The sequence below is a fragment of the Chroicocephalus ridibundus genome, chromosome 31, assembly GCF_963924245.1.
Source record: "Chroicocephalus ridibundus chromosome 31, bChrRid1.1, whole genome shotgun sequence".
NCBI lineage: Eukaryota > Metazoa > Chordata > Aves > Charadriiformes > Laridae > Chroicocephalus > Chroicocephalus ridibundus.
The window spans coordinates 250933-277339 of NC_086314.1; the positions used below are offsets into that span (position 1 = coordinate 250933).

Genomic DNA, 26407 nt, shown 5'->3' on the forward strand with positions numbered 1-26407 from the left:
GGCGACCCCCGCCCCTGCCCCTCCCCCACCCCGCTGGGGTCGCGCCAATAAACGGTCCGAGGCCGGATCGCGCTTTGATTGACAGCGCGGGGGGGCGGGGACAACGGCGGGGGGCGGGGCCTGGGTAAGAAAAAGGCGGGGATCGGCTGGGGAGGGGCGTGGCCAGGGCGAAGGGGGCGGGGTTTCTGTTGTTGAGGGGCGTGGTCTTAGCGGGAGGGGCGTGGCCATGGAGGAGGAGCAATGGTCTTGGGTGGGGGCGTGGTCTGAGGGGGCGTGGCTCAACAAGAGGCGGGGCCGAGGGGGCGTCACCAAGAGCTGAGGTGGGGGGCGGGGCTCCAGCCGGAAGAGGCGTGTCTTCGTCCCGGAAGGGGCGGGGCGGGCCGGGCGGCAGGCCGCGGCAGAGCGGAGCGGGACCGGGGCCGGCGCCGGGAAGCGGCGGGGAGCGGCCGGGAGCGGCCCAGCGGGGCCGGGGCCGGGCCCGAGTGGGATCCAGCGGGGGCCGGGACCGGGCCGGGGCGATGCCGAGCAAGAAGAAGAAATACAACGCGCGGTTCCCGCCGGTCAGCGGAGAGGGCCAGGGCCGGGGCCGGGGTTGGGGGGGGGGGGGAAGGCTGGCATCACCATGGCAACGGGGGAGTGGGGGGCGTGATGTTGTGGAGGGGCGTGGCTTGGGGTGGGCGGGGCCTCGTTGCGGTGGAGGCTGAGGGGGCTCGGGGGGTCTCGCTCGCGCAGGGGCGTGGCCTCGGAGAGGGGGCGTGGCTTGGAGTGGGCGGAGCCTGTGCAGGGGCGGGGCCTCATTCCCCGCCCTCCTGTCTGGGCCCCGCCGGGGGGGGGGGGGGTGTGTGGCCACACGGGGGGTGGGGGGGGGTGGGGGTGGCGTGGGCGCAGCTTGAAGGGGATTGGCTGCGGCTGGGGGCGTGGCCTGTGGGGGCGGGGCTCTTTCTAGGCCCAGGGGAGAGGCTGGCAGGGGGCGTGGTCTAGGGCGGGGGGCGTGGCTTGGCAAGGCGTGGATTTGTGTGGGGTGGGGCTTCGTTGAGTGGGCGTGTCCGGGGCGGGGCAGGGTGTGTCTCCCCCCTCCCTCCTTTCCTGGCCCAGGTGGGAAGATGGAGGCGGGGAGGGGGGGGGGCGCTCAGATTCGGGGTGGGGTTCGTGTGATGGGCGTGGCCTGCGGGGGGGAGCGTGGCCGTGCCTCAGTTTCCCTTCTTTCCCTGTAGGCGCGGATCAAGAAGATCATGCAAACGGACGAGGAGATCGGGAAGGTGGCGGCTGCCGTCCCCGTCATCATCTGTATCCTCCCGGACGCCCCGGGCCCCCCAGGACCGCCCCCCCCCCCGCCCCCAACCCCGGCCCCAGACACCTGGGTCTCCTCAGGGTCCCCCCTCCCCCCCCCGGCAGCCTGGGTTCCCCCGGGATCCCCAGACCTCAAACACCTGGGTCCCCCCCACGCCAGACACTTGTGTCCTTCCCTGGTCCTCTGGGTCCCCTCTGGCCATTAGGCAGCTCTGCGTCCCATGGAGCAGGGGGCGTGGGGGGGGTGTCGGGCTGCCCCGGATGCCTGGGTTCCCTGGGGGTCCCAGGGAGGGCGGGGGTCGGGGGGGGCGGCACCCAGACGCCTGGGTCCGTGGGGGTCCTTAGCGGCTCAGCCCGGGCGCTGGAGCTTTTCCTGGAGTCGCTGCTGCGAAAGGCCTGTCACGTCACCCAGTCCCGGAACGCCAAGACCATGACCACCTCCCACCTGTGAGTAACCCCCCACCCCAGGTGCCTGGGTCCCCTTTTGGGGGGGGGGGATGCAAAAAGGTCCCCCCCAGACGCCTGGGTCCCCCTCGGGGAAGGTGGGGAAGGGTCCCACCGCACACCTGGGTCCCCCTGGGGGGGGGGGTGAGGGAGGGTTCCCTGGGACACCTGGGTCCCCCTGGGGCGTTGGGAAGGGTCCCCCAGACGCCTGGGTCTCCTGTAGGGGTGGGGAAGAGTCCCCCAGACCCTTGGGTCGTCTTTGGGGGGTTGGGGGGGTGCAAAAGGGTTCCCTGGGGGTGTGGGTCCCCCTTGGGAAGGGTTCCCCAGACACCTGCGTCCCCTTTGCACTCCCTGCCTCAGTTTTCCCACTTCCTCCACCCAAAGACTCGTGACAGAAGTGGGTGTCAGGGGTGGGGTGGGGCTTGTGGATGGGTGTGGCCCGTGGGCGTGGCTTGCTGAGCCCCCCCCGCCCCCCCGCAGGAAGCAGTGCATCGAGCTGGAGCAGCAGTTCGACTTCCTGAAGGACCTGGTGGCTGCCGTGCCCGACATGCAGGGGGAGGGCGAGGAGCCCCACGGCGAGGGCGAGCGGGGACCCCGAAGGTGGGACGGACGCCTGGGTGACCCCCCCCTGTGACGTCTGGGTGTCCCCGTCCCCCCCCCCTCGCCTCCGGCTGCCGGGGTCCCCCCCTCAAATGCTGGGGGTCCCTCCCTGAGCGCCTGGGTCCCCCCCAGCACCTTGGGTCCCAACGTGGGTGCCGCAGGGATGGGGGGGGGTATCCCCTGGATGCCTGCGTCCTACGGGAACGGAGTTGGGGGGGTGTCCCCGGATACCGGGGTTCTCCAGGAATGAGGTGGGAGCCTCCCCCAGATGCCTGGGTGCCCCCCCACAAACACCTGGGTCCCCCCTGCCAGATGCCCAGGTGTCCCCCAATTCTGGGGTCCCCTCCACAAACGCCCGGGTCCCCCCAGCACCTGGTGGGTGCTATAGGGATGTCGGAGGGGGGTGGGGGGTGTCCCCCAGACGCCTGGGTCCCCTGACAAAGCGGGGGGGCCGGGGGGGGGGGTCTGTTGCAGGGGTCGCCGCCCGGGCGCTGGACGGAAGAATGGGGGTCCCGGGGCGAAGGGGAAGGACCCCAAACAGTCGGGGACGGACTCGGAGCAGGAGGTAGCTGGGGGGGGGCAGCACCCAGATGCCTGGGTGCCCTTTGGGGGTGGGGGGGGGTCCCTTTTGGGGGGTGGGGGGGTGCCTGGACACCAGGGTCCTTTGGTTTGGCCCTGGATATCTGGGGCTCTTGAAGGTCGGAGGGGTCCATGGGGGGTTTGGGGGGTTCCCTTGGAGGTGGGGGGGTGCCTGGATGCCTGGGTCCCCTGGGGCTGGAGGGGGGGGGTCCTCTGGGCTGGGGGGGTGGAGGGTGCCGGGACACCTGGGTCCCTGGGGGGGGTGGGGAGGGGCCCCCCTGGAGGTGGGGGATGCCTGTGGCCATTGCGGGGGGGGGAGGGGGGGGTCCATGGGGGGCTTGGGGGGGGGAGGGGGGGGGCACCCAGGCGCCTGGGTCCCCTGGGGATGGGTGCGGGGGTAACCTGGGTCCCTTCGCTGTCATTGTTCCCCCTCCTTGTTGTGTCCCCCCCCCCAGGAGGACTCTGAGGACAGTGACAGCGACGGGGAGGAGGAGACGCCGCAGCCCCCCCCGGCCCGACCCCCCCTCAACTTTGCCAGGTACCAGCCCAACGGACGCCGGGGTCCCTTTATTTTTTTGGGGGGGGGGGGGGGGGTGTGTGCACCCAAACATCTGGGTCCCTTTGGGGTGGGGGTGGGGGGAGAGCACCAAAAAAAAATGTGTCTTTAGAGGGGGGAAGGGTGGGTATAGCCCCCCCCCCCCGGACACCTGGGTCCCTTTTTGGGGGGGCGGGGGGGGAGGGAGGTGCTCCCATACGAGTGTGTGCCTTTTGGGGGGGGGGAGGGCAGGGAGAACACCCCAAAACGTAGGTTTTTAAAGGGGGGGGGGGCTTCTCCCCCCCCTCCCCGGACGCCCATGTCCGCTGACCCCTCTCCCGCAGCCCCGGGGTGCCCTTCGCGCCGCTGGGACCCCCTGCGCTCCCGGGGGGGCTCCCGGGGGGGCTCCCCCCAGCCCCTGGCCCCCCCCGCGCCCGCGAGGAGGAGGAGGAAGAGGAAGACTACGACTCTTAGCACCCACCTCCCCCCACCCCCCCCCCCCCACCACCCCCCACGCCTGTTTTTTTGCCCGTTTATCCAGGATTTCAACCCGTTTCGGGGCCGGGTACCACCTCCCGGTGTGGTCTCACTGGGAGCGTGGGCCTCGGACCAGTCGGGGGCTGGGAGTGGTACTGGGAGCACTGGGAGTGTTGTGTGTCCCCCCCCGGGCCCTGCTGGCCTGAGGACACCGGTGTGATGAGTTGTGTCCGTTCTGGACGGGGGGGGAGCTCAGCCCGAATGCCTGGGCCCCCCCCTCCTGGATGCCTGGGTCCCTTTTTTTTGGGGGGTGGGGGAGGGGTGGGGGGGGTGGGGGGAAGAGGCTGATTTTGGGGCCCTTTGGTGGCTTTTAACGAGTCGGGAGGTTTTGTATCGGCTCAATAAAGTTCCCGTTTCCGTACGCCCGGGTCCCCCCCGCCCCGAACGCCTGGGGTCCCCTATGGGGGGGGGGGGAGGGGGGGGGTTAGGGGTCATGCAGATGCCGGGGGACCCCTGGAGACCTGGGGGCGGGTCCCGTGTCCCCCCCCACCCCGGACACCTGGGTCCCTTCTCGACCATGGGAGGGCAGCAGAGACCCTGCGGGAGCGGCCTATAGGGGCCTTCAGGGATCTATAGGGGATTAGGAAGACCTGTAGGACCCCCCGGCAGGATCTATAGGATGAGTCCCTTTGGGGGGGGGGGTTGTAGGCACTTAAAGGGGTTTATAGGGGCCTGTAGAAGCTTATAGGGGCCTAGAGAGACCTATAGGAGCTGCCGGGAGGATTTATAGGATCTATAGGAGTCCATTGTGGGGGGGGTTATAGACGCTTAAAGGAGCCCATCGAGGAGTTTATAGGAGCCTTTAGGGGATTATAGAGAGCTATAAGACCCCCCCAGCAGGATTTATAGGATCTATAGGAGTTTATTAGGGGGGTTATAGGCACTTAAAGGAACCCGTAGAGAAGTTTGTAGGGGCCTATAGAGGTCTGTAGGAGAACCCAAGAGGATTTATAAGATTTATAGGAGTCTGTTGGGGGCGGGGGGGGAGGGTTGTAGGCACTTAAAGGAGCCCATGGAGGAGTTTATAGGAGCCTGTAGAGAATCTATAGGAGCTCATAGGTGGGTTAGAGAGACCTATAGGAGCCGGGGGGGTTACAGGGGGCTATAGGAGCCATAGGGAGGCTTACAGGGCCTATAGGAGCTTATAGAATGTTTACAGGAGTCTATAGAAACCCATAATGAACCTATAGGGGGCTGTAGGGATCTAGAGAGGGCTATAAGGGCTCGGGGGGGGGGGGGGCAATGGGGTGTTTAAAGGGGCATATGGGGGCTGCAGGGGGTATAGAGCGGGCTGTAGGAATCTATAGGAGTCGGCGTGAGGGTTCTGGGGGCCCACAGGCGGCTGTAGCGGTCTATAGGAGCACAAGAGGGATCTGTAGGTGTCTATGAGGGGTGCACAGGGGCCTGTCGGAGCCCTTGGGGGGGTGCGAGGTGGGGTCGGGGACATCGGGGTCCCACGGGCGGCGTTGGGGGGGCTATAGGGGCCACTATAGGGGCTCCTGGGGGATCTGTAGGGCCCACTATAGGGGCTCCTGGGGGATCTATATGGCCCTTGTAGGCAGCACTGGGGCCCTATGGGGCTTCCCTAGGGTCTGCAGGGGGCACGGGCTGGGGGTGTCCTAAGCGGATGGGGGTTGATCTATAGGGGGACCTACCCTATAGGGGCTCTATAGGCCCCTCGGGCGCGTGTGGGGCCGGCGGGCGGGGGGACCCAGGCGTCGGGTGGCCCCAGGCGTCCGGGCGCCCGCGGCGCTGGAATCCGCCTCCTCCCCCCTCCCTCGGCCTAATCCCGGTGACACTTTAACCAAAAGAGCCGCTTTTCGCCTTATATAACGGGGCCAGCGGCCGGGGGGACCCCGGGGACGGGGACGTCACCCCGAGGAGGCCAGGTACCGCCGGAGAGTGCGGGGACATCTCGGGGACACAGTGGGACAGGGTGGGGACGCTGAGGGGCTTGGTGGGGACGTGGGGATGGGTTGGGGACATGGGGACAGGTGGGGGACACCATGGAGGGGGCCCGTGATGGGTTGGGGACATCAGAAGGGGGACAGTGGGACGGGTTGGGGACGCTGAGGGGCATGAGATGGGTTGGGGACATCATGGAGGGGGACAGTGAGGACGCTGAGGGGCACGGTGGGGACGTGGGGATGGGTTGGGGATGGGTTGGGGACATCATGGAGGGGGCCCGTGATGGGTTGGGGACATCAGAAGGGGGACAGTGCGACGGGTTGGGGACGCTGAGGGGGCACGGTGGGAATGCGGGATGGGTTGGGGACGTTGGGACAGGTTGGGGACATCACAGAGGGGACGGGGGACAGGTTGGGGACATCAGAAAGAGACCAGTGGGATGGGTTGGGGACGCTGAGACGGGTTGGAGACATCGTGGAGGGGACAGTGGGACAGGGTGGGGACATCAGGGAGGGGATGTGAGGGGACGCTAGACTTGTACGTGAGGACAAGTTGGGGACATCGCGGAGGGGACCTGGGATGGGGTGGGGACACTGAAGTGGGGCAAGTTGGGAACTTCAGGTAGGGGCTGGGGACCAGGGGACGTTGGGGACGCCAGAAGAGGGCACATGGGGACAGGTTTGGGCCATTGAGGGGATGGGGACATTGGAGAAGGGACGTGGGGACCAGGGGACACGGGACCAGGACGTGCTGGGGACATCAGAGAAGGGACCCTTCACCTTGGGGACACGGGAGTCACAGCTGGCCGGATGTCCCCGTCCCCAGGGAGCAGGCTGAGGTGGGGCAGGAACAGGGACATGCTGGGAGGGGATGGGGACATCGGGAGGGGTTGGGGACCTGTGACGCAAGTGGTGACACCGTCCCTGTCTGATCCGTGTCCCTGGTGGTCACCGTGTCCCCCCGCTGTGTCCCCGCCGTCCCTGTCCTTGCGCCTGCCCCATGTCCCCTCCCCATGTCTGACCCGTGTCACCACAGCCCTGTGTTTGCCCCACATCCCCATGTCTTCGTCCCCATCCCCGTGTCCCCTGTCCCCACCTCAACACTCCCGCTGGCGGATGACCCGTGTCCACGCAACACTCACGTCCCACCTCCCCACGTCCCCGTGGGTGGCAGTGACCCCTATGATGGTGTCCCAGGGGGTGAGGGTGTCCCCGAGGGTGGTGATGTCCCCATGAGTGACATTGTTCCCCGTACCCTGGTGTCCAGTGGTGTCCCCAAGGGTGGTGATGTCCCCATGAGTGATGGTGTTCCCCATACCTTGGTGTCCCCATGAGTGACGGTGTCCCCATGGGTGACGGTGTTCCCCATCCCCTGTGTCCAACGCTGCTCCCATGGGTGACCGTGTCCCTGTGGTTGACGGAATCCCAGCGGGTGGTGGTGGCCCCACGGGTGATGATGCTCCCCACGCCCTGGTGTCCTGCGGTGTCCCCGTGTCTGACGGTGTCCCCGTGTCCCAGGATGCCGTTCGGGGCGGTGCTGGAGCAGGTCGGGGGGCTGGGACGCTTCCAGGTGCTGCAGACGGCGCTGCTGGCGGTGCCCATCCTGCTCATGGCCAGCCACAACCTGCTGCAGAACTTCACCGCTGCCGTCCCCCCTCACCGCTGCCGCGTCCCCAGTGTCACCCCCGGTCCCGCTACCACCCCAAGTGTCCCCAGCGCCACCCCAGCGCCACCCGGAGCCACCCGTGATGGCACTTGGGCAGCCTCTGATGGCACCTCGAGGTCCTCCAACGCCATCCTGAAGTCTCCTGATGGCACCTTGGGGTCCCCTCGTGCCACCCTGAGGTCCCCCGATGGCAACCTGGGGTCTCCCAATGGCACCCACATCCCCGGTGCCACCCACATCACACGCGATGGCACACCGGGGTCCCCTGATGGCACCCATGTCCAGCCTGATGCCACCTTGGGGTCCTCCAACGCCACCCTGGGGTGGTCCAATAGCACCCTGGGGCCTCCTGATGCCACCCTGGGGTCCTGCCGGCGCTACGTGGCCTCGTCCCCTGCCAACCGCAGCACCGGCCCCTGGCCCACCGAGCCCTGCCACGATGGCTGGGACTACGACCGCAGCATCTACGTGGCCACCATCGTCACCGAGGTGGGCATGGGGATGGGGGGAGGTGAGGTGGGGAGGGATGGAGGATGGAGGGTGGGAAGGTGACAATAGCATCCACGTGGCCACCAACTTCTCCGAGGTGGGGACAGGGATGGAGCCTCACGGAGATAGACGGGTGGAGATGGAACCGTATGGAGATGGGGAGGAGGAGATGGAGTCCTACGGGGTTGGGGGGATGGAGATGAAGCTGGATGGGGATGGTGGGACAGATGGATGGACGGCCAGGAGAGAAGAGGAGGGACTGATGGGTGGAAGGAGAGGACAGGTCGTCCTCACCTCATCCTCGTCCCTGTAGTGGGACCTCGTCTGCAGCTACCGGCAGCTCCGGCAGATGGCCCAGTCCATCTACATGGCGGGGGTCCTGGTGGGCGCCCTGGTCCTGGGGGGCCTCTCAGACAGGTAAAAGCAGCAGAGACCCCTCCCCGTGCCTCAGTTTCCCCATGGGGCGCTGGACAGACCATCACCCCGTGGCACCCAGTGGCACCCAGTGCTTCCCCATTGCAGGTTCGGGCGCAAGGCCATGTTGATGTGGTCCTACCTGCAGCTGGGGGTGATGGGGACGTGCACGGCCTTCGCCCCCAACTACGCATCCTACTGCGTCTTCCGCTTCGCCGGTGGCATGGCCCTCTCTGGCTTCGGCCTCAGCATCGCCTGCCTGGGTGAGGGGACAGGGACGAGGATGACCACAGGGACATGGCGGGGGACAATCGGCATGGCCAAGGATGGGGACAACCCAATGGCCATGGTTGGGGATGTCCCAAAGGCCGTGCGTGGGGACATCACCGTGGCCACGGAGAGCGACATCGCCATGGCCGTGGATGTGGATGTCCCCGGTCACCATGTCTGGGGACACTGATGAGGACGGCCACGTGGCTCTGGGGGCGGACGATCGGCATGGCTGTGAACGGGGACGACCCAATGGCCACGGATGGGGATGTCCCAATGGCCATGGGTGGGGACATCCCCCTCTCTACAGATGGAGGTGTCCCTGTGGCTGCCGCTGGGGACACCCCAGTGGTCACTGATGGGGACATCACCGTGGCCGTGGATGGGGCCATGTGGTGCGGACACGTCTGGGCATGATGGGAAGGCCACATTCCCAAGGAGGGTCACGGAGGGCTGGGACACCAAGTCAGCCGCGTCCCCATGGTCCCTTGCAGTGGTGGAGTGGATTCCCACGCCTTACCGCGCCATCACCGTGGCCATCACCGGCTTCGCCTACACCCTGGGCCAGATCCTGCTGGCTGGGGTGGCCTACGCTGTCCCCCACTGGCGCTGGCTCCAGCTCACCGTCTCCCTGCCCTTCTTCGTCTTCCTCCTCTACTCCTGGTAGGACGCTTGGATCCCTTGGGGAACGCCATGGGGACCCGTGGGCCTCTCTTCGTGCCTCAGTTTCCCCCTCGTTGACTGCAGGTGGTTGGCTGAATCCGCCCGTTGGCTGGTGCTCTCGGGGAAGGCTGAGAGGGCCGTGAAGGTCCTGCAGCGAGTGGCCAGGATTAACAAGAGAAAGGAGGAAGGGGAGAAGATCACGGTAGAGGTAGGGTGGCCCCCTGGTGAGGGGGCTCTTGGTCTCCCACCCCTGACCCCCACCCACCTCTCGCATTTCTCCATCTCTCAGATCCTGAAGTCCAACATGAAGGAGGAGTTGGCTGGTCTGAAGTCGTCCTACACCATCTCCGACCTGGTCCGGACCCCAGTCATCCGCCACATCTTCTTCTGCCTCTCCATCGTCTGGTGGGGCGGGGCTGGGGGAGTCTGATGGGGCTGAGGAGGAGGAGGGAGGGATGGCTGGTTGGCTGGAAGGCTGGGTGGGCGGGTGGAAGGATGGAAGGGTAGACAGACAGACGGTTGGAGAGTTGGTCAGATGTACAGGTGGATGAATGGAAAGAGGGACAGCTGGACAGATGATCCAGCCGTCCAACCGTACCACAGCCGCCTTCTCCTCCATCTGCCATCCCTGCCCGGTCCCCCGCGATGGTGACATCCCAGGGAGGTCACGCCACCTCAAAGTCCGTGCCCCTCTCCACCCTGCTCCAGGTTCTCCATCAGTTTCTCCTACTACGGGCTGGCCATGGATCTGCAAAACTTTGGTGTCAGCATTTACCTCATCCAGGTGATTTTCGGCGCCGTTGACTTCCCGGCCAAAGTGGTGGTGACCGTCTCCGTGAGCTACATTGGCCGGCGGGTGTCACTCATGGTGGCCCTCTTCTTGGCGGGGCTGGTCATCATTGCCAACATCTTTGTCTCCACAGGTGGGTGCGATGGAGCGATGGGGGTCTTCTGCACTGCTCTGTCCAGCCACCCATGTCCCCACCAGTCCACCACACAACTCTGCTTTGCTCTTCACCCATCCCTCCCTTCTCCAGCCATTGAGTGCTGCACCTCCCTACCTCGCCATCCATGCTCTCGTCTCTCCGTCCCTCCATCCCACCAATCAACTATCCAACCTCTCACTTACCCACAGTATGGTTGAGGTTGGAAGGGACCTCTGGAGGTCATCTGGTCCAACCCTCCTGCTTGAGCAGGGCCACCTAGAGCTGGGCACCCGAGACTACGTCCAGGTGGCTTTTGAATATCACCAAGGATGGTGACTCGCCATCTCAGAACCGATCCATCCACGTCTCCAACCATCCATCCAATTGCTTCTCTAGCTAGCCAGCTCTCCATCCCTACCTCCTCCCTCCTTTCTCCTTCCCACCATCGCCCCGTCCCTGAGGTGGCTCCTGCCCAAACGCAGAGTCCACCCCGTCCCTCTCTCTGCCCCAGAGCTGCAGACGGTGCGCACGGCGCTGGCCGTCATCGGCAAGGGTTGCCTCTCCGCCTCCTTCAACTGCGTCTTCCTCTACACCACCGAGCTCTACCCCACTCCCATCAGGTAAAACCCTGCCCCCATGACTCCACAGCGGGGCACGTCCCCCGTCACCCACCTGTGACACCCCCCAGGGTGGGCTCTGCTCCATGTTGACCCCCCCGGTGCCGGCAGGCAGACCGGGCTGGGCTTTGGCAGCACCATGGCCCGAGTGGGTGGCATCGTGGCGCCACTGGTGAAGATGATGGATGAATACTACCCCTTCTTGCCCCCTGCGGTCTATGGGGTGGCCCCCGTGGTGGCAGCCGTGGCGGCCGGCTTCCTCCCAGAGACCCTCAACAGGCCACTGCCCGACACCATTGAGGAGGTGGAGAGCAGGTGGGCATGCGGGAGGGAGGGAGGGAGGGGCAGGCGGACGGATGGATGGACAGATGGATGGATGACGGATGGTTGGATGATGGATGGATGGATGGACAGATGGACAATGGTTGGATGATGGACGGATGATGGATGGATGATGGATGATGGTTGGATGATGGATGGATGGATGGATGACAGATGGATGATGGATGGTTGGATGACGGATGGATGGATGGATGGACGGATGGATGATGGATGGACGGATGGATGATGGATGGACGGATGGATGGATGATGGATGGTTGGATGATGGACGGATGGATGGACGGATGGATGATGGATGGTTGGGTGGACTGAAAGCTGAAGGGCTTTTGGATGGAGGGACAGATTGATGTGCTGAGGGACAAGTGGATGGGTGTGTTGGCAGACGAACCAGTGATGTGAGTGGCTGGACAGATGGACGGACACAGTGCAGGCTGGGCTGCTTCCCACCCTGCCAGTGGCTGACCCATCCTGCCATGCCCTATGGACCCTCCTCCTCATCATCTTCCTCCCTCCAGGGCCAAGCGGAAGAAGACGGATGACCCAAAAGAGAAGATCCCCCTCCAGCCCCAGGACAAGGCCCCACAGAAGGAGGCCTGAAGGACCACGGGGTGTGGGGGGACAGCACCCTACACTCGGCACCCTTCTCCATGGGTCTCCGCGTGTTTGGGGACGAGTATGAATTTGCTGCCTGCCCCATGGCTGGTGACCTCCCTGTGTGGGGCAGGGGAAGTCCTTGGAGGAATAAAGCAGCCCTGGTGGGGACAACGTCTTGGGGTGTTATCTGAGCCTACCCAAGGTCACCCCCAATAAGATGACACCCAATAACCACGTCTGAGGTCACCTCCAATAGGCCAATGCCTAAGAACTGTGCCCCTGAGGTCACCTCCAAAAAGATGGCGCCCAAGAACACCACATTGGAGGTCACCTTCAATAAGGTGACACCTCATAACCTTGTCCCTGAGGTCACCACCAATAAGACAATGCCCGAGAACACCTTGGAGGCCCTGTTCAATAAGGTGACACCTTGTAAACCCAGTCCCTGAGGTCACCTCCAATAAGATGGCACCTCGGAACCCCCATGTTGGAGGTTACCTCCAGTGATAGCTCAAAACCTTGTTCCCAAGGTCACCTCCAAAACTGCCTTGCCCAAGGACACCACTTTGCAGGTCACCTTCGATAAGATGACACCTTATAACCTTGTCCCTGAGGTCACCACCAATAAGGTGGCACCCAAGAACACCACGCTGGAGGGCACCTCCAACAAGATGACACCCAGTAACACCAAACCCACCCGGTAGAGGGGCCCCCCAAATCTCAGAGAAGGGTGGAAGTGTCAGGAGCTCCCAAATCCCACCCCGGCCCCCTCCCAGCAACCCATGGTGCTGCCACCATGATGCCCCTTCCCCGATTTCCCCCCTGAGGCCACCATGGCCCTTGCTCCCAACCGCCGACGTGTCCCTTGGCCCCATCAACACCCACCTTGGTCCAACCCCATCAAAAATTAACCCCCGGCTTCCCCAGGCGGAGAATGCGCTGACTCAAGCAGGGCCACCTCCGTCAGCACCTTTCGGTCCCCTTTCGACCACAGAAATCGCTAAAATTTAACCCAATGGGGCTGGCGAAGGCCATGCATTGTCCCAAGCCAGGAGACATCCCCCCCCTCACCCCGCCTTTCCGGGAAGCCCACCTGAGAGTAACCCACGAGCCGGATGAACGAGGCTGGTCCCAGATGGCCCCTCTCCAGACGCCACCTCTTCCCCTCAACAAAGCAACGCTGGAAAAGAATGGAATAAAAGAGAATCATTTGGTTTTTGTTCCTGCCCCAGATTGCTCCCATTTTGCCCTCTTTCGGGGACGTTTTTGCTGCCGCAACGAGGGAAGGGAAGTGCCCACGGATTTGGCTCTGGCCACCTTTTGCTGGCGCTAGGTGGCCCGCCCCCCCCCCGGACACTTTTGCGCTGTCCTGGCCTGCACTTTTGCCTACCTGCCTCTGCCTTCTCCTTCTGGGAAAAAAAAAAATAATAATCACAAAAAAAACCCACCCCAGATGTCAAACATTAACCCAAAACAGCCGTTGGCCGGGTTATATAGGAGACCACCCCCGGTGCCTGTGGAGCGAGGACACCGCGGGAGCGAGGGAAGCATTTTTGGGGGTGAAATCCATCCCTTTTGGGGCAGGCGTGCATGGCTGTGGGGCGTTCCCGGGGTCTCACGGTGGCAGCATGGCTTTCGCCAGCCTCCTGGAGCACGTGGGGGGCATGGGACGCTTCCAGGTGGCCTCGGTGCTCCTCCTGGCCCTGCCCGTCCTCATGATGGCCAGTCACAACCTTCTGCAGAACTTCACGGCCGCCACCAGCGACCATCGCTGCCGGCTTCGTTGGGAGGCCAACGCCACTGGCCTCGACCCCCAGGACCTGCTGAGGGTCTCGGTTCCCCGTGGTGAGCGATGCCGGCGCTTCGTGACACCGCAGTGGTGGCTTTTGGAGGCCAATGGCACAGCTCCCAACAGCAGCTGGCCGGAGACAGAGCCCTGCCATGATGGTTGGACCTATGACCGCAGCGTCTTCACCAGCACCATCATCACCGAGGTAGGACGGCAGCAGCAGGGGGGTGGGATGTGGGGCTCATGGCTTGTTTCACCCAATCCCATGTGCAGTTCCCACCTTGAGGCACCAGTGAAGGGGCCGCTGTCATCACGATGTTGACTTCTTCCAACTGGAGTATCTTGCCCGCTCGACCCGTAGTGGAGGCACTCAACACCGTGAGAGCTCAGGAGAGGGAAGGGGGGGAAGAGGGAGACGGTGGCCATCAACAAGGGGGTCAAAAAAGGGCCAGATGACCCCTGGAAGGAGCTTCCAGCCATGGGGATGCTGGGAAGGTCGGCCAAGTGTTTATTGGCACCTTCCTCGTGTTTCCATTGGCCATCCGTTGGTTGTTGCGTTGGCTCAACCCTACCAGCCACCACGGCCAGTTTTGGGGGGCAGGAGGGAGGCCAGAGGGGTCTCTCCCACCTCTGTCCCACCCCATGTCCTTGCCCCTCTGCAGTGGGACCTGGTGTGCAGCTCCCGGGGCCTGAAGCAGTTGGCCCAGTCGCTCTACATGGCCGGCGTCTTGGTGGGCGGCATTGTCTTCGGGGGTCTCTCAGACAGGTGAGGAGGGGACCCCTCATCCCCCTGGGCAGGTGGGGTGGTGGGGCAGCATCGTGGGATTGTCTCGCCCCCTCTTCCTCCTCCTCACCCCCTCTTCCTCTTCACCACCCAGGTTTGGTCGCCGGTCGCTGCTCACCTGGTGCTACCTTCAGATGGGCACCATGGGGACGTGCTCCTCCTTCGCCCCAACTTTCACGGTTTACTGCGTCTTCCGCTTCCTCACGGGCATGGCCTTCTCCGGCATCGTCCTCAACAGCGTCTCCCTCTGTACGTGGCCACCACCAGCCCCACGGTACCGGCCCCGGGCACCCTCCTGCTCTGCTCCATGTCTCTGTGTGTCTCGGCAGCTTTGGAGTGGATGCCCACTCGCACCCGGGCGCTCGTGGGGACCTTCATGGGTTACTGCTACACCACCGGGCAGTTCCTGCTGGCTGGGATCGCCTACGCCGTCCCTGACTGGCGCTGGCTGCAGCTCACTGTGTCGCTGCCCTTCTTCTGCTTCTTCCTCTACTCATGGTGAGGAGGAGAAGCGGGAGGAAGGGAGTCATGGATGGAGGGATGGATGCCGGGGTGGATAGATGGAGGGATGGATGCATGGACAGATGGAGATATGGATGGGTGGAGGGACGGATGGAATGACGGAGGGTTGCAGGGATGGGCAGATGGAAGGAAATGAATAGAAGCTGCAAGGATGGACGGAGGGTTGGATGGATGAAAGTATGGGGAGATGGCTGGAGGGGCAGATCGCTGGTGACAGTGTCAGAGGGACGGCGGGATGACCGTCAGGATCCTGTCCCCATCTCCTCCGCAGGTGGTTAACAGAGTCAGCTCGTTGGCTGGTCATGGTGGGGAAGTCCCACCAAGCCCTGAAGGAGCTCCAGAAAGTGGCCAGGATAAATGGGAAGAAGGAAGAAGGGGACAAGCTTGATATAGAAGTAAAGGCTCTGGCTGGGTCCCCTGGGGCATCTCTGGGGTGTTTTATAGGGGATGGGGGGAAGTGACCCCTCCTCTCCTGGCCCTCAAGTAGAGGGCCAACAGTGGGGCTCTCCTACACCCATCCTTGCAGCCCCAAAACATTGTCTACAGCCACCCTTGTAGACAACTCTCCATCCGTCTGTTCAGCCCTCCCTCCATCCATCCCTCCATCCATCCATCTCCATCATCTCCATCTACCTCCATCTCCATCCACCTCCATCTCCATCCATCCCTCCCTCCATCCATCTCCATCTACCTCCATTTCCATCCATCCATCCCTTTATACAACCATCCATCTCCATCATCTCCATCCACCACCCATCTATCCCCCATCTCCATCCCCCATGTCCATCCATCTGACCATCTGTCCGTCCATCTGTTCGTCCGTCCCTCCATCCTCCTCCCACTCACCCTCCACCCACCCTGCCCAGGGCTTACTCCCCTGCTGCCTCCGAGCTCCACCCTGGTTCCCCTCTCTGCTCCTCCCACCCCAGAGCCCCCCCCTCTCCCTCTAGGCCTTGAGGTCCTACATGCAGAAGGAGATGGCTTCATCGGGGAGTCACCACACAGTGCTTGACCTGGTCCGGACACCCGTTGTGCGCCGCATCTCTTGTTGCCTCTGCTTCGTGTGGTACGCCTGGTGGTGGAGGACATCAGTGGGGGGTTGTCTATCCGTCCCCCCCAAGTTGGCGATTCAGCCACCCCTCCCCAAACACCTCCTGCATCCACCCACCTTAGCTGGGTCCATATTGGAAAGTGAAAGTGCAGGACTCGGTCAACAGAGGTCTCTTGGCCCACACATGCTCCAGGAAGGGACACAGATCTCCTGGCTGGATCCTACAGGCCAGGGGCTGGTGTGTGACCCCCATATCCTACCCCACACCTCCCATCCAGTGAGATTTGCCCCCTCCTCACCTCTTCTTGGCCTAGGTTCTCCACCAGCTTCGCCTACTACGGGTTGGCCATGGACCTGCAAAACTTTGACTTCAACATCTACGTGATCCAGCTCATCTTTGGGACTGTGGACATCCCGGCCAAGCTGCTCTCCATCCTCACCATCACCTTCGTGGGGCGACGCTTCACCCAGTCCGTCACCCTCATCCTGGCTGGCTTGGCCATCTTGGCCAACATCTTGGTACCACGAGGTGAGGGCTGGGGCGGTGGCCGTGGTGTCCCCTTCATCTCCAGCCCATAAGGCACCGTCTGTGAGGGACAAAACAAGCTCCACCCACTAACATAATCCACAGCTGGAGTGATTTTAGCTTTTTACGGGTGATTTGCCTGAAACCCTGGTGTCTGGGGTCTCCTCTCTTCATCACCCACCGTCAACCCAACCCAACCCAACTCCAACTAGTGACACCAAAGCGAGTCCCAGATGTCCTGTCCTCACCCCCACAGACCTGCGGATGCTTCGGACTGCTCTGGCCGTCTTCGGTAAGGGTTGCTTGGCCGCGTCCTTCAACTGCGTCTTCCTCTACACGGGTGAGCTGTACCCCACTGTTATTCGGTAAGGAGTGGGGCTGGAGGTTGGGGGAGGTGACATGGTGGCCGTGACCATGCAGGCTGGTCCCTCAGGGCCTCTCGGTGTCCCACAGGCAGACAGGCATGGGGTTGGCCAACACCATGGCCCGTCTGGGCAGCATCACGGCCCCCTTGGTGAAGATGGCGGGTGAGGTCTTCCCTGTGTTGCCCTTCATCATCTACGGAGCAGCCCCAGTGGTGTCGGGGCTGGTGGCCATCTTCCTGCCGGAGACACGGGACATGGCACTGCCCGAGACTGTGGAGGAGGTGGAGGGCAGGTGGGATGGGAGGGATGGAAGGACAAGGGGAGGGACAGAGGGACGGGTGGACCCAGGGAGGGATGGTGGGAGAGAAGGGTTGGTTGGACGTGGGGGGGGACAGGTAGAGGATTGGTTGTGTGAGGGGATGGATGGACAGGAGTGGATGGGACTGGACAGGGACGGGTGGATGGACAGATGGGTGGACAGGAAGAAGAGCACGGCAATGGATGCATGAAAGGATGCACAGATGGATATCTATGAAGATGGATGGACAGGTCCATGGGGAAGGAGGGGGAACAGCAGCATTAAATCCCATCTGCCCCCCCAGAGCTGTACCCCATCCTCCCTCTCCCCCCAGGACCCACCCCCAGAAGGACGAAGCCCAAGATCTCCACATCCCACTTCAGCCCACGGGCACCACAGGGCCCTGCTAGCGCCAACCTTCCCGGGGGACCCCCAAGACTCCCTCAGACCCGGCAGATGAAGGAGCAGGAGTGGAACCGGGGGGGGTGCATCCCCCCGAGAAGAGCAAAGGGACAACGATGACCACGGGCACCCTCTTGCATGGCCAAGGAGGGGACCCAGGCGTCCTCCTCTCCATGCAAGGCTGGGGGATGGTGCATCCCCTCCGACCGCTGCTTTCGCAGGATGGTTTTTCTGTGCTGGAATAAAAATAATAAAAGCAAAAATCGTGTGAAACGCGACCGGCGGGAGGGCGCGGGGACGGGGATGGGGGGTTGTTTTCCCACGGCCACGGGGGGTCCCGCGCAGCCTGGCCGTCCCGCCCCTAAGGCAAATATGGGACCCAGTGGGGTGCTGCGTCCTCGGCAGCGTGTCCCCCCCGCCCTCCACCATCCTCCCCTCCCCCTGCACGCACCAGAGCTGCGAGGGGGGGAGAGTCACACTCGAGAGCGCAGGGAGGACCCAGGGATCCCGAGGACCCACATGTCCGGGTGCCCAGGGATCCCAACAACCCCAAGATGCTGAGGATCCAGATGTCCCAAGGACCCAGAGACCCGGATGCCCAGACGTCCCAAGGACCCCGACATCCCAAAGACCCAAGCTTCTGGCCACCCAGCACACACCCAGGTGTCCTGCCCCTCAAGCCACCCCCAAGTCCCCCGGTCACTGCCCCATTCTGCCTACGCTCTGCTGCCTCCCGCTGCCCTCCTGCCCCGGGTCCAAGGGGCTCCCACGGATCCAGTTCAGGGCTCTGGGGACTTTGCCCCATGAATCAGCCACCATGGATGGTAAAAACAAGCTGGGGTGGGGGGGGCTGGGGTGGTCCCCACACACCTGGGGTTGGGGGTGTCCTTGCCGAGGAAGAGGATGGAGAGGATGGGATGGCCCCGGGGAGCCATCGGGCATCCCTGGTTGGGGACCGGCGTGGCTGGCGCCAGCACTTCCGCCTGACGATCGTCTCCACTGACCCATAGCGGGATCTGGTCCCACCACAGTCAAACGTTAACCGTGACTGGGGGTGCCTTTAAATAGGAGTGGGGACAGGGAGGGGGACGGGGACAGGGCTGTGGCCATGGGCAGCTGCAGGGCGGAGGGGTGGTAGCTGCTGGCAGACGGTTCCGGGGAGTGGGGTTTGCTGCTGGGAGAGGTTGGGAGATAACGAGCGCGACGGACAGGTGAGTGGATCAATAGAGAGATCAATATGTTGATCAGGAGAGAGAGAGGCCAATGGACTGGTCAAGAGAGACATTAAAGCTCAATAGATTGATCAATAGAGAGAAAGACTGATCAATAGAAAGATTATGGGTCAAGAGATTGATCAATAAAGAGATTAAGATTGATGCATGGTCAATAGAAAGATTATATGTTAATAGATTGAGATTAAAGATCAATCAGATTGATCAATAGTGAGATTTAAGTTCAATAAATTGATCAGTAGAGACCAATAGATCAGTCAATAGATAAAGATCACTATACTGATCAATAGGTTATAGGTCAATAGGTTGACCTACAGGAAGATCAATCAACAGAGAGATTAAAGGTCAATAAATCAATCAATAGAAAGATTATAGGCCAACAGAGTGGTCGATAGAGAGATTGAGACATTGATCAATCAAAAGATTATAAATCAATACATTGATTGATAGACCAATAGATTGATCAATAGAGAGACAGGTCATTAGATTGATCAGTGGATCCTGGTTCAATAGATTCATCAGTAGAAAAATACAGACCAAGAGATCGATCAATGACTAAATTATAGATCATTTTATTGGTAATAGAGATACACAGACCATCAGATGGATCAATAGAGATGCTGTGGACCGATCAACAGATTGACCAATAGAAACATATAGGCCAATAGACTGATCAATAAAGAGAGACATTATAGACCAATGGATGATCAAGACATTATGGATAATAAAGGTCAATAATTCATCAGCAGAGAAAGAGCTCGTTGGTTTGATCGACAGGGAGACCAACAGCTCGATCAATAGGGAGGGGGAGACGCAAAGGCTGATCAATAGACCTATGTAGACCTACAGATCGACTGAGCAGCAGATCAATCGATTGACTGACAGGGTGAGGAGTCAATAGATGGGCAGGGGGACGGGGCAGACCCACCAGCCGGTGATGGTTGGCATGGACAACAGAGAAATCAATTGATCGATCGATTGATCGAGTGAGGGGCGAAGGACGGCGACAGAGAGCGAGAGAGAGGGGGAGTGGCAGAGGGAGGGAGGGACAGAGGGACGGACCCGGGGGACAGCGGGTGGCCGCAGAGACCGAGCCAGAGACCGAGAGAGCCGCAGAGAGAGGGAGAGGAGCAAAACCACCGGTAGGGATCAATCGATCGCAAGGGATCATTGGAGGGATGGACCTACTGAGAGACCGGTAGGACGGAGGGAGGGAGGGAGGATCGATCGATCGGTTGGTTGGTCGGTCGGTCGGTCGATCAGTAGTGAGGGGGAGGGAGGAGGAGGAGGGAGAGCAGTGAGGGGCAGGGCTGGTAGCAAGAAACAAACCACCAGCGACTGATAGATCAGTAGAGACCGAGATGGATGGACAGACTGATGGGTCGATTGAGCGAGGGCATCGACAGGGAGACTGGCAGGTCAACAGACACCCCCACAGATCAATAGGTTGGTTGGGACGCCGACTGGCAGAGCAATCGGCACACCAGTAGACTGATCGATCGATCGATCGAGGCACCGATAGATCAATAGCTCTGTCCCTCGGCCATCCCTTGGCCCACCCTTCAACCTCTTCTCCTCCTGCCGCCCTCCAGCTGCCCCGGGCCCCCCTTCCCGGCGCCATCCCTCGTCCCACCATGACCTTTGTGGAGCTGCTGGCCCGCCTGGGCGGGATGGGCCGCTTCCAGGTGACCTACGTGGCCGCCCTAGCCATTCCGCTGCTCATGCTGGCCAGCCACAACCTTCTGCAGAACTTCACCGCCGGCGTCCCCGAGCACCACTGCCGGCCTCGGCCCGTGGCCAATGACAGCACTGGGGATGTCCCCCTCCTCATCTCCATCCCCTCCGACGGCCACCATCGTCCCCAGCGCTGCCGCCGCTACGTGGAGCCCCAGTGGCACCTCTTGGAGGTCAACGGCACGGTCAACGGCACGGCCAACGGGGCGGCCACCGAGCCTTGCCATGATGGCTGGACCTACCAGGATGGCATCTTCGCCCACACCATCGTTACCGAGGTGAGGGGTGGCCCACAACCCGCCCTGGGGGGGGCGAGTGGGGATGCGGGTGTCCGGGTGTTGACCCCCGTGTCCTTTCCTGGTGGCAGTGGGACCTGGTGTGCGAGTCCAAGAAGCTGAGGCAGGTGGCCCAATCCATCTACATGGCCGGGATCCTCCTGGGCTCTAGCCTCTTCGGGATCCTCTCCGACAAGTGCGTGGGCACCCCAGAGCTGTACTGGGATAAACTGGGAGGAACTGGGAAGGGGGAGAGGGGAGGGCTACGCACAGGGATGTCCTCCCCTTCCCCCGGCCCCTGGTCTCCCAGTGTCCCCAGCGCCCCCAGGCTGGGTCCGTCCCAGTACAGCTTGTCCCACTGTCCCCACGTCACTCATCCCAGTATTCACGGTGCCCATATTCCCCGTCCCAGTATTCCAAACGCCTTGTGTCCCCGTCCCAGTGCCCCACGTCCCTGTCCCAGGATTCCCAGCGCCCCACGTCCCCCCAGTCCCAGCGCCCATGTCCCCATCCTAACGGCACGAGGTCCCCACCGCCCCCATCCCAGCGCCCCCAGGAGCCCTCATCCCCCATCCCAGCGGCTCCAGCACCCCGCATCTCCCTCCCCAGCACCCCCAGTGCCCCACGTCAGCATCCCAGCCCCCCATGTCCCCCATCCCAGTGCCCCCAGCACCGTGTCCCAGCAGGTTCGGGCGCCGGGCGCTGCTGACCTGGTGCTACCTGCAGCTGGGGGTGACGGGGGCCGGCACCGCGGCCGCCCCCACCTTCGTCGTCTACTGTCTCTGCCGGTTCCTGGCGGGCCTGGCCATGGCCGGGGTCTCCCTCAACTCCGCCTCCCTCTGTGAGCTGGGGACCCAGGGCTCTGGGCTTGGTCCCACCACCCCTATCCCCCGGGAGGGACCTGGGTGTCTGGGCTTGGTCCTACCACCCCTATCCCATGGGAAGCATCCAGGCTCCAACCCTGATACCATTGACCCATGGGAGGGACCCGGGCTCCAACCCTGCCACCGTTGACCCTTTGGGGGGACCCAATCTCCAACCTGCCACCATTGACCTTGGGAGGGACCCAGGCTCCAACCTGCCACCGTTGACCCTTTGGGGGGACCCAGGCTCCAACCCTGATACCATTGACCCATGGGAGGGACCCGGGCTCCAACCCTGCCACCGTTGACCCTTTGGGGGGACCCAATCTCCAACCCTGATACCATTGACCTTGGGAGGGACCCAGGCTCCAACCTGCCACTGCTGACCCTTTGAGGGGACCCATCTCCAACCTGCCACCGTTGACCTTGGGAGGGACCTGGGCTCCAACCTGCCACCATTGACCCTTTGGGGGGACCCAAGCTCCAACCTGCCACCGTTGACCCTTTGGGGGGACCCGGGCTCCAACCTGCCACCATTGACCTTGGGAGGGTCCTACACATCCATGCTTGGCTCTACCACCACTGACCTTTGGGAAGGCTCCAGGCGTGCAGTCTCCAACCCCACCACCTCCACGCCGCGGGAGGGACCCAGATATCCCAGTGTGGCCCCATCCCACGGGATAGACCCCACCATCCGTGTGCTGATGGTTACCCACAGGCATGGAGTGGATCCCGACGGAAGCGCGCGCCGTGGTGGGCACCATCAATGGCTACTGCTACACCTTCGGGCAGTTCGTGCTGGCGGCCGTGGCCTTCGGCCTCCCTCACTGGCGCTGGCTCCAGCTCGTCGTCTCCCTCCCCTTCTTCCTCTTCTTCCTCTACTCCTGGTATGGGGAACACAGGCGTCTAGGTGGCTGCCCACCCCCCTCCTCCTGGGTTGGGGTTGGATGGTGGGGTGTCCTATGGGGTGGTGGTGGGGACACCTGGGTGGTGGGAGGCGTAGGGTGGGAGCCGGGACCCCCCCGGATGCCTGGGTCCCCCGTGACCCCTCTCCCCACACCCCCCAAGGCTGTTCGTGGAGTCAGCCCGGTGGCAGGTGATTTCGGGGAGACCTGACCTGGCCCTGAAGGGGCTCCGCAAAGTTGCCCGCGTCAACGGGAGGAAGGAGGAGGGAGACAAGCTCAGCGAGGAGGTGATGGGGGGCTGCCTGGGACCCCCCCAGATCCCACTCATCTACCCCTTAGATCCCCCCAAGTTCCTCTCCTATATCCCTGCACAATGCTGCAGATCCCTTCCGGATCCTCCCAGATCTCAGGAGATCACCCAAATCCCTCCAGAACACCCTCCTTCTCCCTTAGATCTCCCCCGTTCCCCTCTCCTCAGGTTGGATCCCCCCCAGACCCTCTCCATCCCTCCTAGATACTTCCGACCTCCCCCCCTAGATCCCTCTCAGACCTCTCCTGATCACCTGGATCCCCCCATTCTGTGTCCTTGTTAGGGCTCTCCAACACCTCTCCATCCCTCCAGATCACCTCCAAGACCCCTTGTACCCCTCCTAGATCCCTCTGATCCCACCTAGATCCCCCCAGACCCCTCCAATTCCCTCCAGATCACCCAGATCCCTCCCGAGATTCCCCACTGTCTCTTCTAGATCCCACCAACCCCACTAGCTCCACCCCGGCCCCCACCATCCCTCCTAGATGCCCTCCCGTTCCCTGGATCGCCCCGGCCCCTCGGATCCCTCCCAGGATCTCCCCAGATCCTCCTTTCCCACAGGCGCTGCGGGAGCTGGTGCACCGGGAGCCACCACTGCCGGGGGGGACCCTGGCCTCCCTGATCCGCACCCCCGGGATGAGAACCGTCTCCTGTGGCGTCTCCTTTGTCTGGCAAGTGGGGCCATTTTGGGGCAAACCCCATCTTCTTGGGGTCAAACCCCACTTTTTGGGGGCGAAACACCACCTTTTGGGTCCCCACTTGATCACGCCTGGTGGGTTGTGTGTTGAAATGTTGGGTTTTGGGGGCAGGTTCTCCACCAGCTTCGCCTACTATGGGCTGGCCATGGATCTGCAGGGCTTCGGGGTGGACATCTACCTGAGCCAGCTGGTCTTCGGGGCTGTGGACATCCCGGCCAAGCTGGCCTCGGTGCTGGCCATCAGCTGCGTGGGGCGGCGGGTGGCCCAGGGCGGCTCCTTGGCGCTCGCCGGCATCTGCATCCTCGCCAACATCATTGTGCCAATGGGTGGGTGCTGGGACAGATGGAGGGATGGTGGGAGGGATGAAGGACAATGGCATGTAGGACAGTGGGATGAAGGAGAATGGCATGGAGGACAGTAGGATGAAGGACAATGGCATGGAGGAAGAAGAGGTAAAAGGACAGAGAGAAGTTGGAGGGACAGAGACGGGAAAGATGGAGGTTGGAAGATGATGGGATGGAGGGACAGAGGGTGGAAGGATGAGGAGGTTGGAGGGATGGAAGGAAGGAAGTTGGAGGACAGAGACGGAGGGGTGGGGGGACATTGGGGGTGCACTGGGGGGACAGCGATAAGAGATCGAAGGATGGAGGGATGAAGGGTCACTGGGGGGACTTGGGACATTCAGGGGTGGAGGCAGAGGTTGGAGGACCATTGGTGGGTCATAGAGGAGCCATTGAGGGGCCGGAGGTGTGAGACCTCCCATCCCTGTCCCCAGAGCTGCAGATGCTGCGCATGGCCTTTGCGGTGATTGGGAAGGGTTCATTGGCCGCCTCCTTCAACTGCGCCTACATCTTCACCGGAGAGCTCTTCCCCACTGTCATCAGGTGGGTGGTTGTCACTTCTAGGAGCTGCCGGCACCACAGCCCTCCCTCCATCTGCCTGTCCCTCCATCCGCTCATCCAACCCACCGGCCAAGTCATCTTCCACCCACCAACCCAACCACTCACCCACCGACCAGCCCATCTACCCACCCACGTATCAGCCCAACCGCTCATCCATCCATCCATCCAAAAATCATTCCTTGCACCAATCCATCCATCCCTCAACCCATCCAGCCAATCACCTTTCCATCCATCCATCCATCCATCCATCCATCCATCATCAACCCCTCCATCCAACCACCTCTTCCATCCGTCATCATCAACCCCTCCAACCCTCAACCCATCATCCATCCAACCAACCCTGCATCCGTCCATCAACCCCTCCAACCCTCAACCCATCCATTCATCCACCTCTTCATCCATCAACCCCTCCAGGCCTCATCCTCCATCCATTCCATCCATCCATCCAACCACCTCTCCATCATAAACTTCTCCATCCCTCAACCCATCCAACCATCTCTCCATCCATCCACCCAACCCTCAGCCCATCCATATTTCCAACCATCTCTCCATCCATCCATCCATCCATCCATCCATCCATCCATCCATCCATCCACCCATCCATCCATCCATCATCAACACCTTCAACCCTCAACCCACCCAACCACTTCTTCATCCATCCACCCAACCCTCAGCCCACCCATATTTCCAACCATCTCTCCAACCATCCATCCCTCTCCCTGGCACAGGCAGACGGGGATGGGCCTGGGGGGCACTATGGCTCGTGTGGGTAGCATGGTGGCCCCGCTGGTGCGCATGACAGCTGACGTGACCCCAGTGCTGCCCCTCATCATCTACGGGGCTGCTCCCATCATCTCGGCCATCGCCACCTGCTTCCTGCCCGAGACCCGCAATGTGCCCCTGCCCGAGACCGTCAAAGACGTCGAGAGACGGTGAGGAGCTCCCCAGTGAAGTGGCTTTGGCCACCCCAAGGGACCCCCTCCCCACCAGATCCCCTTTTTCTCCCCGATCCTTTTGTAGTTGACATCAGGGTGAAAAATTGCCATTTTAGGGCAAGATTTCTTGGAGGAGCCCCAAAGGGTCTGGGGTTGGAAGGGACAAAGGTTTTGGGGTGAGAAGGGTGAAGGTTTTTGGGGAGAAGGGACAAAGGTTTTGGGGTGAGAAGGGACGAAGGTTTTTGGGGAGAAGGGACAAAGGTTTTGGGGTGAGAAGGATGAAGGTTTTTGGGGAGAAGGGACAAAGGTTTTGGGGTGAGAAGGATGAAGGTTTTTGGGGAGAAGGGACAAAGGTTTTGGGGTGAGAAGGGTGAAGGTTTTTGGGGAGAAGGGACAAAGGTTTTGGGGTGAGAAGGGTGAAGGTTTTTGGGGAGAAGGGACAAAGGTTTTGGGGTGAGAAGGGACAAAGGTTTTGGGGTGAGAAGGGACAAAGGTTTTCGGGGAGAAGGGACAAAGGTTTTGGGGTGAGCAGGATGGAAGGTTCGGGGTTGGGAAGGGCTGAAGGTTTTTGGGGAGAAATGTTGAAGGTTTTCGGGTTTCTCTTCCCCTGACGCGGTGACAGAGCGGGTCACCTCAAGGACGAGGAAGCCACCGTCCCCCTGAGTACCACCAAGACCAAGGAGGGCGTCTGAGGGGGAGAGGACGGGCATCGGGGACACCTGCATCCCGCTGGGCCAGTGAGGACGGGGGACAGGACCCCCGGGGGGACATGTCCCCCACCCCGTGGTCGATCCCCCCCCACCCGGAGGCTATTTATTTAACCCCAATAAAACCTCATCGCAACCCTGGTCTTCCATATCAAACCGCTGCCCTCCCGGGGGCCCAGGCGTCTGGGGGGTCCCCGCAGCCCCCCAGGGAACCCAGGCCTCCAGGGACACCCCCCC

The 26407-nt window shown here is 62.3% G+C and overlaps 4 protein-coding genes across 7 annotated transcripts; all 4 read left to right on the top strand.

Moving 5' to 3' along the window:
* Positions 1 to 297: 297 nt before the first annotated feature.
* DRAP1 (DR1 associated protein 1) lies at positions 298 to 3924 on the top strand. Its single transcript, XM_063319187.1, has 7 exons — positions 298 to 560; positions 1215 to 1287; positions 1644 to 1737; positions 2215 to 2334; positions 2809 to 2899; positions 3369 to 3451; positions 3793 to 3924. Exons 1-7 carry the CDS (start codon positions 519 to 521, stop codon positions 3920 to 3922), a joined length of 633 nt encoding a protein of 210 aa, XP_063175257.1. The 5' UTR covers positions 298 to 518; the 3' UTR covers positions 3923 to 3924.
* A 1831-nt stretch (positions 3925 to 5755) lies between these two features.
* LOC134508103 (solute carrier family 22 member 6-A-like) lies at positions 5756 to 12047 on the top strand. 3 transcript variants are annotated; one of them, XM_063319211.1, is made up of 11 exons: positions 5756 to 5874; positions 7411 to 8047; positions 8361 to 8464; positions 8570 to 8724; positions 9226 to 9394; positions 9479 to 9602; positions 9684 to 9799; positions 10103 to 10317; positions 10832 to 10940; positions 11049 to 11252; positions 11794 to 12047. In XM_063319211.1, the coding sequence occupies exons 2-11, from the start codon at positions 7412 to 7414 to the stop codon at positions 11873 to 11875; spliced, it is 1914 nt and encodes a 637-aa protein (XP_063175281.1). In that variant the 5' UTR covers positions 5756 to 5874; position 7411; the 3' UTR covers positions 11876 to 12047. The 3 variants fall into 3 exon arrangements, with proteins under 3 accessions (XP_063175281.1, XP_063175282.1, XP_063175280.1); XM_063319212.1 differs by lacking the exon at positions 5756 to 5874 and adding an exon at positions 5899 to 5921; XM_063319210.1 differs by lacking the exon at positions 5756 to 5874 and adding an exon at positions 6518 to 6731.
* Positions 12048 to 13392: 1345 nt separating this feature from the next.
* Positions 13393 to 17872, top strand: LOC134508109 (solute carrier family 22 member 6-B-like). The gene is made up of 10 exons (XM_063319220.1): positions 13393 to 13866; positions 14324 to 14427; positions 14540 to 14694; positions 14775 to 14943; positions 15239 to 15362; positions 15918 to 16033; positions 16333 to 16547; positions 16801 to 16909; positions 16998 to 17201; positions 17542 to 17872. The coding sequence occupies exons 1-10, from the start codon at positions 13501 to 13503 to the stop codon at positions 17615 to 17617; spliced, it is 1638 nt and encodes a 545-aa protein (XP_063175290.1). The 5' UTR covers positions 13393 to 13500; the 3' UTR covers positions 17618 to 17872.
* An 815-nt stretch (positions 17873 to 18687) lies between these two features.
* LOC134508078 (solute carrier family 22 member 6-like) lies at positions 18688 to 26320 on the top strand. Of its 2 annotated transcripts, XM_063319170.1 has the most exons (11): positions 18688 to 18820; positions 20434 to 20853; positions 20943 to 21046; positions 21537 to 21691; positions 22432 to 22600; positions 22782 to 22905; positions 23490 to 23599; positions 23738 to 23952; positions 24402 to 24510; positions 25257 to 25460; positions 26086 to 26320. In XM_063319170.1, exons 2-11 carry the CDS (start codon positions 20476 to 20478, stop codon positions 26153 to 26155), a joined length of 1638 nt encoding a protein of 545 aa, XP_063175240.1. In that variant the 5' UTR covers positions 18688 to 18820; positions 20434 to 20475; the 3' UTR covers positions 26156 to 26320. The 2 variants fall into 2 exon arrangements, with proteins under 2 accessions (XP_063175240.1, XP_063175241.1); XM_063319171.1 differs by lacking the exon at positions 26086 to 26320 and having other exon boundaries at positions 25261 to 25454.
* The last annotated feature ends 87 nt before the right edge of the window (positions 26321 to 26407 follow it).